The sequence below is a fragment of the Myodes glareolus genome, chromosome 22, assembly GCF_982192425.1.
Source record: "Myodes glareolus chromosome 22, mMyoGla1.1, whole genome shotgun sequence".
Lineage (NCBI taxonomy): Eukaryota > Metazoa > Chordata > Mammalia > Rodentia > Cricetidae > Myodes > Myodes glareolus.
The window spans coordinates 28,455,209-28,469,574 of record NC_142047.1 but is presented as its reverse complement, the minus strand read 5'-3'; the positions used below and the strand labels follow the sequence as shown (position 1 = coordinate 28,469,574).

The following is a 14,366-nucleotide window of genomic DNA, read 5'->3' as shown; positions in this document are numbered from 1 at the left end:
TATAATTTGTAAAGTTATTATAACAATGTGTATGTGCAGCAAGTTGTAATAATACATACACACATTCTCTCTCTCTCACACACACACATTATACACAGAGAGAAAGAAAAGACAAGTAGACTGAATATATATTTGGAAACTAAAATATCTTTATTTGACCCTAACTAAAATAAAAGATACGTCAAAAACATATAGGTTCAGTTTTCATTCTCCTTCCTTTAAATTGCAGGGAAGAATGTCATAACATTATGTTTTTCTTCATATAAAACTCTGATATAATAATATTTCAAATGCCTTTGTCAATGTTTAATATAACGATAACTGTGCAAGTATCTTCCACAATAAAAACTCTTTCGACAATATTTTGGATTACAGTCTGAGAAACATCACCTTGTTTAAAGGAAATATTAACATTTGCACATAGGTATTTCTTTTATGAGGTGACTATAAAACAGAAACAACAGTACTTAGCAGAGTGGTTAGAAACAAATGAATTAAGCCTTTAGGGAAGGGAAGAGGCAGGGAAGGAAGCAGAGAAAAATGTGGAGCTCAATAAAAATCAATAAAAAATGCTAAACAAAAGAAAATCATCTGATGGATCACCCACAACACCATTAGAAATTGCAGTTCACACCATGCTGTTTGTTAATGGGATTGTTATAATAATAAATAAACCTCTGGAGTATATTTCTTATACAATCTGAAGTTTGACTGTGTGGACCTGGAGTTACAGGGACTAAAAAAAGAACCTGAAAAATTTTGCAAGTGATCATAATTATCAAATTGTTACATTCTATTATTCTTTTTATTATTTTTATTGAGCTATGCATTTTTCCACACTCCCCTTCCTTCCTCCACTCTTCCCTTCCACCTTCCCCCTCCCCTCCACACTCCCAATTTACTCAGGAGATCTTGGCTTTTTCTGTAAGGTTCACGTTTTTTTGTTTTTTTTTTTTTTTTCTTGAAGTGAAGTTAAAAACTTAAGTGAGCAGCCAGGTGTGGGGGCTCATGCTGATTCCAGCACTTTGGCAGGAGAATCACTTTGAGTTCAAAGTCAACCCGGTCTATATTATTGAATTCCAGGCAAGCTAGGGCTACACAATGTGACTGTATCTCAAAAAAAAAAATACAAAATGTTGAAGTTGGTGGCAGACATTTATCATTATGACCACCAAACTTGCTTTGGGTAACAGCCCCCAAGTCTCGTGTCTGTCCACTTCTCCCCTTATCAGCCTTTGCCTTACAACTGCAACAGATGGCAGATGTCATGTCAATTTAAAAAATAAAAAAACAGTATGAAAAAAGGAAAAAATACTATTTAGGCATATGGCTCTTGCAAAAAAAAAAATCCAAGTTCAGGTTCTGGCACCCACATCACACCTCACAACTGCTTCTAACTCCAGCTCCTTTGGGGATCCAAGGTCTCTGGCGTCCACAGGTAGCTGCACTCATCTGCACACCCACACACCTACTCCAAAACACACGTCCACATAGAAATAACTGAAAATAAATAAATAAATAAATACCTTTTTTTCTTAAGGAATAAAAGGAAAAACTAGCCAGATGCTTCAGTTTTCCATATACTTAGAATTCAGGTAATATCCTCCCTGAGTCCTGTTCATCCAAGGATTATGACAGAGTATGGTGGCAGTGCCACCACTTCGTCCTGTCTGGTTAGAGGTCAGCAGGTCAGAGCAGCCATTTCCAAGAATCCTTGCACCACACTTTTCCTGGCTGAGCAATGCTCGGTCACTGGGACCCAAGGAACATTATGATATTATTAACTGCAGAGGTGGGAAAGAAATTCATTGTGGATGGAGGCTTCTTTTTCTTGACCTAGAATGGGGATAGGTCAAGAAAAGAAAGTTAAGAAGTATGGTATAGTGTGTGTGTGTGTGTGTGTGTGTGTGTGTGTGTGTGTGTGTCTGGTGTGTGCATTAATTATAAGCAATGAATCTGTCGTAAATCTTTCCCATCCAAACTCAAAGATATAAGAGGTAAGAATTTTGAGCCAAATGCTGTATTGAAAATAGGAAGATGAATTAGGTCTGTTGAAGTATCACATTAATCAGGCAAAAGTTGTTTCTAATAATCAGCAGCAACAGTAATGTAGCAGTTGCTTAACCCAATAGCATTCATTCAGTTGTTTTCACAAAACCAAGCATTGCTATTTTCTCATACTCATTTCTGATATCTGAAAGCTCCTTTTAATTGAACAAAATCGATGACATGCATTCCTGTCCGGTCACTGAGCTTGTGTTAAATTACCACTTTGAATAATGTGCTAATTTTGACATTTTCTTGCATATTTAGCCTTAATTCCGAAAGAAAAATTGGTGAAGTCCTAAACATTTACTTCCAGGAAGCATAGCTGTACTGTAGAGGAAGACTGTGATAAAGTCAACTGGTGTATGTTATGAATTACAAATAAAAAAGTTCAATAGGATTTTGGTGAACACTGGTTATCACAGATAATATGGCTTTTAAAATGTGCCCTTTACACTTGAAAGGAACTATTTCCAAAATTCTCATCATTAAAACTGATATAATAATGACCCTAGATTCTCATTTTCTCACATTAAACTTCCCACTCTATTAATGAAAAGTTTTTCTTATTGTGGCAGGAAGCAGATTCTCCAATGTGCAGATTATTCTGCTCAAAGCTGTAGCTTTCAACTAAATCATCATAAGCATTTGCGTGAAGGATCAACAAATCAAATATATAAAACATCAAGGAATAAGGATATTTTAACCATGTACATAAAATCAATGCATTAGCTAGAATATAGTGTCTTTTTGAACATTCAAAGTAGGACACAAACTTATTTCTCCATTTCCCCCTTTTCTCCAATCTTTTTAATAACATAATTCACATATAATAATAAGATTACTCCATGAGTTACTGTCTCCACATAGCACTATTAAATAACAACAGCAAAAAAAAAATCTAACTCTTTTATTGTTACTATGTATGAACAAAACCTTTTCTTTTTTGAAAGGAAAGATCAGAGGTCAGGCAAATGTTTGAAGAATAATAGGAGAGATATTCTTCAGAAAGAAAACTCAACAAAGACTCGGGCCAAGTGGTAATGATGACTTCTGGAGGACTCGTGACCTAGAAAGCTAGTGTAGTTTCTCTTCTAGAGACGTCCATGTTCTGTTGAGATACCCACAGTCCCAGAGGTGAATAGCAATGTAGACAAATACCATGAAGAGTTTGGGAATAGTGTTAGAGTCTTTTAGAGCAGTTTGCTCTTCCTGAAGCTATTAAAGTATTTGAATTAGGATCTTTGCTGACATCTTTCTATTTCTGGACTCTATTTCCCACAGCAGTCTGGTACCTCAGAGATCTCATCATTTATATATTTACTTTTCAAATTTCAATCTCTTATTTTCATCTCATTGCAAAGCAATAGACTGTGAAGCCGTTGTGCTTTTACAATTTATAGACTGGTAACAAAGACTAAGAGTTATATGTTACTCCCAACCCCCCCTTGCCCCCAAATTGAGTTTCAGCTGAAGAGTCCTGGCTTTAGGTCAGCCTGTGTTCTAGCTTCTGTTACAGTATCCAGTGCAGTATGGGAGAAACCTCATGTCAGCTGAATGACCAGGGTAGGCTCCTGAGACATTTGCCTCAACGGTCACATTTACAGTACTTATAATGACAGATCTTATTCTAAAATTCAAATAATTACTCCTGCTTTGTTGTGTATAAGCAAACATATTTACTTGAGAGTGTTTTGTCTTTTTTATCTAATTTGCTAGTGTTGAATCATTGATAGGAAATTATGAGCCCAGACCAGTGACCTTTGTATATTATGCATGTCACATATCCCAAGGGTTATGGACATGTGATGGCATGTGGCGTGGGGTTTTCCTGATAGCCTAAGAAGAAATACAGAAATTAACCATGCTCTCAAACGTCAGAGCAGAGTTTGTGAGAAAATGAAGTGGATTAAAATTTATTCAGAGGTTTATGAAAATGCTGAAAGAATACTTTATTCCTGGTATTCAGAAGCCTAAATCCTAATTATTTTATTTAGAGAATCATCTTTACTTAGATCTCTCATTTTAATTCTTATGAATTACTAGCATATTCAAATAGGTGGATTCTAAATCGAGAAAAGATATTACATCTTACACTGAGTTTTTTTTTATTTTTTAAATGTATTTATTTATTAAAAATTTCCACCTCCTCCTATTTCTCTCCCACTCCCTCCTCTCCAGTCCTGAGAGAAGTCAGAGTGTCCTGCCCTGTGGGAAGTTCAAGGCCCTACCCCTTCCGTCCAGGTCTAGGAAGGTGTGCATCCAAACAGACTAGGATCCCAAAAAGCCAGTACATGAGTATATGCAGTAAAATCAAAACCCAGTGCCATTATCATTGGCTTCTCAGTCAGCCCTCATTGTCAGCCACATTCAGAGAGTCTGTTCTGATCACATGCTCATTTAGTTCCAGTCCAGCTGGCGTTGGTGAGCTCCCATTAGATCATTCCCACTGTCTCCATGGGTGGATGCACTCCCGTGCTCCTGACTTTCTTTCTCATGTTCTCCTTCCTTCTGCTCTTCATCTGGACCTTGGGAGCTCAGTCCAGTGCTCCAATGTGGGTCTCGGTCTCTATCTCCATCCATCGCCAGATGAAGGTTCTATGGTGATATGTAAGATATTCATCAGTGTGGTTATGGGAGAAGGCCAGTATAGGGACCCTCTCCTCTGCTGCCCAAGGACCTAGCTGGGGACCTCTCCTTGGACCTGGGAACCCCCCTAGAATCAAGTCTCTTACAAACCCTAAAATGGCTCCCTTAATTAAGATATTTACTTCCCTGCTCCCATATCCATCCTTCCTCCATCCCACCCAACCCACTCCCCCAAGCTTTCCCGAATCCTCCCCTTCTCCCTTCTCTCTACCAATCTTCCCTTACATCCACCCTCACCCCACCCCCCATGCACCCAAGTTTTGCCTGGCAATCTTGTCTACTTCCAATATCCAGGAGGATAACTGTATAATTCAGGTTCAGCTTCTTATTTAGCTTCTCTAGGATCACGAATAATAGGCTCAAAGACCTTTAATTAAGGCTAGAATCCACTTATGAGTGAGTACATACCATATTCCTGTTTTTGTGTCTGGGCTACCTCATTCAGTAAAGCGTTTTCTATTTTCATCCATTTGCGTGCAAAAATCAAGATGTCATTGTTTTTTACCGCTGAGTAAAACTCTAATGTATATATGTTCCACACCTTCTTTAACCATTCTTCTATTGAGGGGCACCTAGGCTGTTTCCAGGTTCTGTTTATTACAAATAGTGCTGCTATGAACATAGTTGAACAAATGCTTTTGTGATATGATAGGGCATCTCTTGGGTATATTCCCAAGAGTGGAATTACTGGGTTCTGAGGGAGGTTGACTCCCAGTTTCCTGAGAAACCGCCACACTGATTTCCACAGTGGCTGCACAAGTTTGCATTCCCACCAACAGTGGATGAGTGTCCCCTCACTCCACATCCTCTCCAGCATAGGCTATCATTGGTGTTTTTGATTTTAGCCATTCAGGCATTTGTAGGTTTGGGAATTAATTTCTGGGTCTTCAATTCGATTCCATTGGTCAACATCTCTGTTTTTATGCCAATACCAAACAGTTTTCATTACTGTAGCTCAGTAATAGAGCTTGAAGTCAAGGATGGAAATGCCTCCAGAAGTACTTTTATTGTATAGGATTGTTTTGGCTATCCTGGGATTTTTGTTTTTCCATATAAAGTTGATTATTGTTCTTTCAAGGTCTGTGAAGAATTTTGTTGGGATTTTGATGGGGATTGCATTGAATCTATAGAATGCTTTTGATAGAATTGCCATTTTTACTATGTTGATCCTCTCAATCCAAGAGCATGGGAGATCCTTCCATTTTCTGTTCTAGAAACTTTTAACAAAGTTCTAAAGACTGGGCATCTTAAGTCAATAATATTTTATTTTTCAAACTACGAGAGCTGAGGACCCTCATTGCTTGACTGTAGATTGCTATCTCACTGTCTTTATATGTGGTTAGCAAGGGTATTCTGATTCCCTTAGAATTCATTGGGAAAAGTAGAGCAGACAGGGCTCCTCTTAGTCATTCACCCTGTAATTTTGGGGTGATTTGGATTCCTAAATATAACTTTAAGGGGCACAAAACATCGCAACCTAATAGTCTGTATCCCCTTTGTATTTCTAGTTTATATATACATGTAGCATCCAAGGGTGATATTGACCCATAAGTAAATTGAGAGTCCTTGTGACTGAGCTGTGCTTATTTCATATTGGTCAGTGCAGTGTGTCTTATGTATCTAATTCTGACAGTAATATTAATAATTAGATAATATCTCTATCCAATGCTGAACATTGCTTTCTTGAGCTATGAATGAGTTTCAGAAGAAATCACACATAGTCACTCTAAATTTCTATTTATTATATAAGGTATATAAATACCCCAATATTTAAAAAATTATTCTATTCTATTCTATTCTATTCTATTCTATTCTATTCTATACATTTACAATATAAGGCCCCTAGAAACATTTTGTATCTAGGGGCCTTATATTGTAAATCCCAAACAATTTAGATTCCATAAAAATGTAGACTATTTCAGAAAAATATGGAACGCAAAACTCATTCGCTGAAGGTTATTCTAAATTCACATGGATGAAATAATAGGTCGGACCAGCACAGGAGAGTTTTATAAATTCAAATATCCTCAGTATCTCTTCAAACTTCTCATGTTTCCTCTATATACGATGATATAAAATCTAGGATGGTTGCCTCTGTTCTACACATATGCAGTCCCCTTTCTTTTCTTATTTCAAAAACAATGTGATTTTTACATAGAATTTATATTGCATTAAATATTTAGATAGTCTAAAAATTATTTAAAATAAATGGGCAGTTGTGACAAAGGCTTCAAATTTTATGCACAAAGGCTATACTAGTTTATATAAAGGAGGACAAATGATTCAATTCTCACGACCCTATAGGGTTCAATTCCTGGAACCCTATAAAGTATAGAAAGAATAGCTAGCTAGCACTGTACTGGTAAATATCCAGTGCTGAAATGTTCTTCCTGAGCAGATGTTTCCAAATGAATTTATAAAGTAAACTTCTTTAGAAGCACCGGAGCCTTCCTTTACACAATTCAGGTGGAAAAGAATCTTCAACTTAGTCACTTTTTTCTATTCAGTTCTCTCCATTATGAAATCATGTAGTGTTACTATGGTTTTATTTATAATATTAATAAATGACTGCATTTATTGATTATTTAGTAATTTCCTATGAATGATGACATGAAGTCTGGAATAAGCTTGTACTCTAAAAACTGAGGTAAATATTTAGGCCTTAATAGAGCTAGGGAAGTTAAATATCACAAACAGAATTTATAGTTTATGCCTTTTACATATAGTTAGAGACACATCATTATCCAAAGCTCTTCAATTAGATTAAGATTTCATTTTGAGAAATTTTGACAATCATCAATAAATAGTCCTATTTATAGTATCAACAAAGAACCAAAGACTTATGGGTAATTTACTTTTTCTTTTCACATTAATTTCTTATATATAAGTACTTCATTATTTTCTACAAAGAGATAAAGGTTAGGTGTTTATGAATTAACCCAATAACAATAATGTATACTAAACCACAAATATAACAGTTTGTAGAGATGGTTCAGTGGTTAAAGAGCTTGCTGTGCCACCAAGAAGATCAGAGTTCTTCTCTACACCAGTCTCAAAAGGAAAACAAGTGTTCCCCCAGGGCAAGTTAGCTCGAGAGACTACCTGAATCTATTATAAAGACTAAAGTGGAGGAAGTGTTGATGAAGATCACCAAACCAGCCTTGAACCTCTAGGTCTGCTTGTACATATGTGCAAATATATCCATACATGCATACTGCTACATACACATAACACACACACTCACATACCGTATTAATTAATGCAAGAGAATTCTGAAAAAGTTTCTTGTCTTCATTATTTAAATTTAAAAATAGAATAATCAAGGAGCTTTGTTGGAAATATATTACACTGTTCCAACTAGTTTAGGTTAGTGGTTCCAGTCACTCACAGTATAACCACCAAATAAACATGGAGCATGCATTGGAAAAGGGGCTCTTTAGACATCAATGATTTGCCTAATTCTCATTTACTTTGGCCTCTGAGAAACTTGTTCCATCAATGTTTGTAATAATCGCAGTACAAAAAAATTAGAATTATTAGAACCCAGGGATGTCTGGAAATTGTATTTAAGAAAATTAGGGTATGGAAAGTGATAATTAATCCAGAAGACATTTTTTAGATCTTTTTAAGAGTCAGAGTATATACAGTACATGGGATAAACAAATGTCTGTCCAGATGTTTTACAGATAACTTTAGAACTTCAGTAGTTTACTCAATCATTATTTTACAGTAAAAGGGCCTTGGTCTCATCTCTAAGTACTGTAGATTCCAAAGCTGTTTTAATAAATGCCTTCACACCATCAACATTTTGTTGAGACTATTAATTCCTGTGTTGTGATATTCTTGAATCTTTTGTGAATTCTTCGATTACCCTATAGAGTTGAGATGAACTCTTTCCTATGTTATATAGCGAGTAGTCACTGTCTGAGTTTTATTTGTAGCTGAACCATTACTAAATCAGATGTTATAGCTTTAATTGTTTCATTTGATTAAGGAATTTAACAATAAATAAATGTCAGTGATACAAGTAGCTTTTAGTACTATTCCAAACTCTTTCATGGTGATGGTTAACTGATAGGGGATTTAATAATGATACCCAACTTTTTGCTGGTCTTTGAATCTAGTCTAAAAACTGCATACGCAATTTCTAATGAATAAAAACCTGAAAAGATGGAAGAGTCACAATTTACCTAATGGTACTTATCTAACTACCTATTTAAGTCATTGTATAGTTAGTGAATATGGCGAGAAGATAATACTGGTAACTTCACTTACAGAAAATTGTGTAACACACAATTTTATCAGAAACCAGTATTTCCTTAAGCAGTAATGAATAACATGTTGCCAATACACCTTACATTGGCCTGAGTTTGTTGTTTTATATCGTATCATGTGAAATGGCTAATTATCATAAGTTGTCTAATAAATGTGATGGATTGTCCAATTAACTCTTCATCAGCATCAGTTTTTGAAGACGCTACCTATTGAAACGGATGGTGGTTTATGACCTCCATGTTGCATATGTATCTAATTGCTCCTTGGACAATAATTATTAAGTTCGCTGTGCCTCATTCAGTCATTTTGTTTTACAAATTACGATGCCTCAGAGTTTCCCAGTTCATTTGGTTTCCCAACTATGAGTCTCAGAGGATTACTAAAGGTCTGTTGTAGAAAGTAAGCATCAAGGAAATCTACAAGGAGATCATAATCTCTCTGTTCTGTAGGTTTTCCATCGACCGTCACACTGACTTGGAGAGACAATTCAACATCAATGCGGATGATGGGAAGATAACCCTGGCAACTCCACTGGACAGAGAACTAAGTGTCTGGCACAACATCACCATTATTGCTACTGAAATCAGTAAGTGTCTGGGTTTGTCTCCTCTTTGGGGGAATATATTCATTTGGTACTGATTGATTACACTATCAAGGCTCTGTCCTGTTTAGATATGTTGTTATTGGGATTTATTTCATTGTATCATTCCAACACAAAGCAATTTACACTCTACTAAACTAACAAATGTTAATAATATATATCATAGAGATACTTTTTCATATCTGCTTATTTTGTATTTTTTCTTATTATAGATTTAAATATCATTAAAATATTTACTAAAAAATCAATATGACTTTTTATTAAAGCTATGTGTAAAATCTGCTGTTTTATAGGGAATCAATTTGTAAGTGTTAAAAAAATAACACTTCTGTCTGCCTTTGATAATGAGGGTTTTTTATACTTAATGAGGCTAATACAATAGGTTCATAGTAAAAACTCATATGACACAATCTTTGTAATCATGCATGTTACTTCACTAATTTTTTTTCCTAAAAAATGTGAATGGGAAGATTCAAGTCCTTAGCAACCACACAGGAAGTCAAGTATGGTAGTGTTTGTTAACAACTTCAGAGTTGTGAGTAAAGGCAGACAGATCCTGAGAGTTTGTTAACTAGTAAGTCTAGCTGAGTCTAGTTCAAGGCTCAATGAGATATCTCACCTCCAAACATAAGATAGGGAAATGACTGAGGAAGACATCCCACATCCAATCTATGCCCTTCACAGGTGTCTGTATTGGAAACTGCACACGTGTGTTCATGAGCACACACACGTGCACACACACACACCAACACACAAAATATAAAAAGAACACTCTTTTTATTTTATTTCCACTATAAATCCACATTGCCTAGAATTAAAATACATTTCTGTGAAAGACATGATAAAACCTTCAAAGCTGCCAAAATTCAAAAAAGATGATGGTGAATTCGAGAAACACTGTGATAGAGAAAATGTGAAAATGAAGGTAATATTAATACCCTTGTTTTTAATCCATAGCAAAAGAAACATGTTGAAAGAGGATCATTAATAAAGCATAATGGCCACTTAAGTATACCACAGAGAGAGTTCAGAGTAAAATTAGAGCTCCATACTATAAAAGCCATTGTCTGTTCTCTGCTAGCAGCTGTGAAATCAGAGGAAGCTCTCTGAGACATGGGGATGGACAGACAGATACCCAGGTGTACAGAAGGATGCATCTGTGAGCTATGAAGAGTTTCCTGAGTGGAGACTTGTAAAAAGAATTGTCGCTGGATGTGGTGGGGCAAACCTGTTATCCTAGCACTGAAGACATGGAGGGAAGGAGATCTGGATCTGGATTTTTTTTTTTTTTTTTTTTGACAAGGGCTACATGATGAAACCCTGTCTGAATAGGAAACGCACACAAGAGAATCTAAATCCAGAACAGCATCTGTGTGGGTTGATAGCATATTTAAGTGGAAAGAATGCCTGGGTCTGCGTAGACACGGGCCTTGGAAACGGCCTGGCCTGGTTTCAGATACTATTTTCCCCGCTAAGGCCTTAATGTTTCTGCAGCTTCTTCCCTGTAACATTAAGGGAACAGTAAAACAAAGCACATCTTTTGCTTGTCTGGGTTTATTAGAAGTGTTAAGTCCATTCCGAAGCGTACAGACATGAAATGCTTATAGTTTAGAGTGCTCAAGTGCCATGATCACTTTCATCTTTTAAGAGAGACGAAAACGTGAATATTCCATTGCATTCGCTTAAGACCATCTAAAGCCTGAAGGGAAAAAAAAAATGTTTTTCATAAGGTATATAAACAGTAGTTACTTTTAAAATAATTTTTTTTTCTTGAATAGAATACAATCTACTCAAGTTAACCTTTACCTCTACTCCAATTTTAATGAGAACGGTGCCTCTGTTTTAATATTCATCAAGGTTGTCCCAATTACAAGCAATCATGTACTCTGTTCTAAGGAACAAAAGTAAATGAATTCACCAAACAGGTGTTTAAGACACATTTCAGGGCAATCTAGAAACAAAAGATTCATTTGCAAGGAATCTCAAAATGAGAAAGACAAAAGAAAGCAGATGTTCTGGGGCAAGGAGCCATTAACACTAGGAAGACAAGAGCACCAGAGCCCTGTCAGGGATAAGCACATCTTTCATTCCTCGCAGTGCTGATACTACAGGGAGTAAAACAGCCCCAAACCCAGTTTTCTTAGAGTTTTCCCTCCTTTGGCCCTAGAAAGAGTCCATTGTAGTGGGCTGAGATATCCACAGAGAGAGGTACAGAGGTGAGGGAAACCATGAATGACTGAAACTCAATCTGATCCATGTTAGTGGAGAGAAGAAATGCCAACAGGGACTCTCTTGATGAATTTAAGAGGATAGTAAAAATTATTTGGAAATAAAAATGAAAAATAGCCCTTGCTGTAATAGTGAAACAGTTAGTTAGGATGAACATGATTAGTACTGCAAATATAAGAAAATCAAGCTAAAAGAAAATTAACAAAATAAGACTTTTTGGAAACATACTATAATAGTAAGCACTCAGATTTGTCACTGACAAAAGTGGAAATAAGTCTCTCTTTCTCTCTCTCTCTCTCTCTCTCTCTCTCTCTCTCTCTCTGTGTGTGTGTGTGTGTGTGTGTGTGTACATGTGCCATATCATTTGTGTTTGATTGGTTGGAAAATGCCAGTGAGCTTCTTAGACCCTTCTGCTCTGTCTCCTGAAGTTGGACTCAGGGATTTTGAGTTGAGGTCTCTTCGATTATATAACAGTTTACTCATTGACTCATATTCTCAGTCCATTTATTTAATTTTGCTTAACTTGATGAGTAAAGCCTCAATGGCTTTAATTGGTTTGTTTCAGTAATCTAATTTAGGTAAAATTGTCAAAAGGTAACCTATTGCTATTCTGATTTTTTTGCAGTCATGTTCTTAATGCTAACAAGAATGAGAATATATATTCAATTTTTGGATTCAAAATAAATTCTTGGTTAGGCATAAATCTCAAAACTTTAAATGTACAATTAATTGCACCATGGTTTCTAATTGGTCTTAATAAATAAAACTTGGAATCAGATATTAGGGGGTCAAAGCTGCAAGGTCAGAGTAGTAGTGCAGCCAGCCACTAGAGAGACCTTTCACCTCTACCCAAATTCTCAGACCAAAGGGGCACTCCTGCCTTCAGACAGCCTTCTTATCCAGACTGCTTATCCAAACTACATCTGAGCTCCTATCTTTTCCCTCCTTATATTCTTCTCTTTGCCATGCCATATCCCTTACAGTCTCCACCTCTATATCACTGGGATTAAAGGCGTGTGTTTCCCAAGAACTGGGATTAAAGGTGTGAGCCACCAGCTCCTAACCTTTAGTTGCTTAGCTCTGTACTGTGATCTTCATGCAAGCTAAGTATCACTGGAATTAAGCTATCCATTTCCAAAATCATGATGCAAAGTAGAGGAAATAAGATCGTGAGAACTTAGAAAAAGTGGAATAACTGTGAAAATGTTTTAGAGAGTTGTGACTCGGTTTGATTATGGACTGTCGAATGCAATATTTATCTTGACAGCCATAGACCCTGACTTGGGAAATATATTTCAAAGGGTGTTTGTTGTATTTAACAGAAATATGAAAGCCATCCAGGACAACAGAACAACACAAGAGAAGGTTCTAAATGATAGAGAAATATCCATTTCCAGGAGAACAATTTAAAATTCCTGTCGGGATGCCATCTCATCAGAGAAAAAGATTTAAACAAATGAAATTAAGTTAAGAAGTGGATTTTAGGCAAGTCCATCTGTTACCTATTTTGTGAAGAGAGATGTCATCCTTTATCCTCTTGAGCCAGATTAACTTAAATGAGACCGAGATAGCACGCTCTGTGTATTACTGTAGTACTCCAGTGATTGTAGATTGAGCCTGCCATCCTGATCAATTGGTATGTCTCATGAGATCCATGTGCCTGGAGTTAGATGCCCATGTGCTAGCAAGAGATAAGATAGGAGTGCTAGATCTCCACTAGCAACCTACCCATCCCCAGAAACTATACCATGTAACTGTTGTGTATTTGAACAGTTAGGACCCATTTGAGTCCAAATGTGTTGAACACTTTAATAGTGGGTTAGAATTATATAAACTATATGATGCATTTAATCCTTAAATAACCCCTTGATAGTAGGTAGTGCTATATAGATTTCCAAGACAATAACACTTGAACGTGCTGTAAGTGATTTGTTCAGGATATTGTACATAACAAAGGTTGGGGTATAAAAGGAAGTACAAAATCTCCAGTTGAATATTCTTTCCTTCTCATATGCTGCTCAATCTGAATTCTTGACATTAATTCCTATTTCCTAAAGTGAGTTGAGGAATAATGAAAGAATGGGAATATTAGGTATTACACACAATAAATATATAATATATTTATGTATATATAATACAGATTCCTATAAAATTATGCACAAGCACATCCTTGAGCATACTCATTTAAAATCAGTTCAGGATTGAGAAGACAATAACATGTTTAGGTCCTGCTGGAGTCAGGATCATATGACACATATTCAAATGTTTAAATTGGCTGGCTGGCAGAATTACTTTCTCAGGTTCTCTAGCTTGGCACCATAAAGACAGCATACTCAACTTTCTTCAAGATGTTTTCTCAGTAAGCAAAAGAAAAAAAGGACATTTGAAGGCATTTAATATGCAATTACACCTGTATTTCAAATAATAATACATTTCATCAACAGTCAGCCCCTTCTTTGAAAAGTGCAAGTATTTTTACATAGAGGGGCCTGTCATGCCCTGCAGCAGTTATTGACAAAACAGGCTGTCTTTTACTAAAACTTATAATAAAAAAAAAAGGCAGGGG

General features: G+C 36.1%; 1 protein-coding gene across 3 annotated transcripts in view; it reads left to right on the top strand.

The window, feature by feature from the left end:
- Cdh8 (cadherin 8) overlaps nt 1–14,366 on the top strand; it is a 375,044-nt gene that overhangs the window by 247,701 nt on the left and 112,977 nt on the right. For all 3 annotated transcript variants that reach the window (XM_048431500.3, XM_048431489.3, XM_048431497.3), the window contains exon 8: nt 9,420–9,556. In XM_048431500.3, the coding sequence (XP_048287457.1) occupies nt 9,420–9,556 (137 nt within the window). The remainder of the gene's footprint in view (nt 1–9,419; nt 9,557–14,366) is intronic.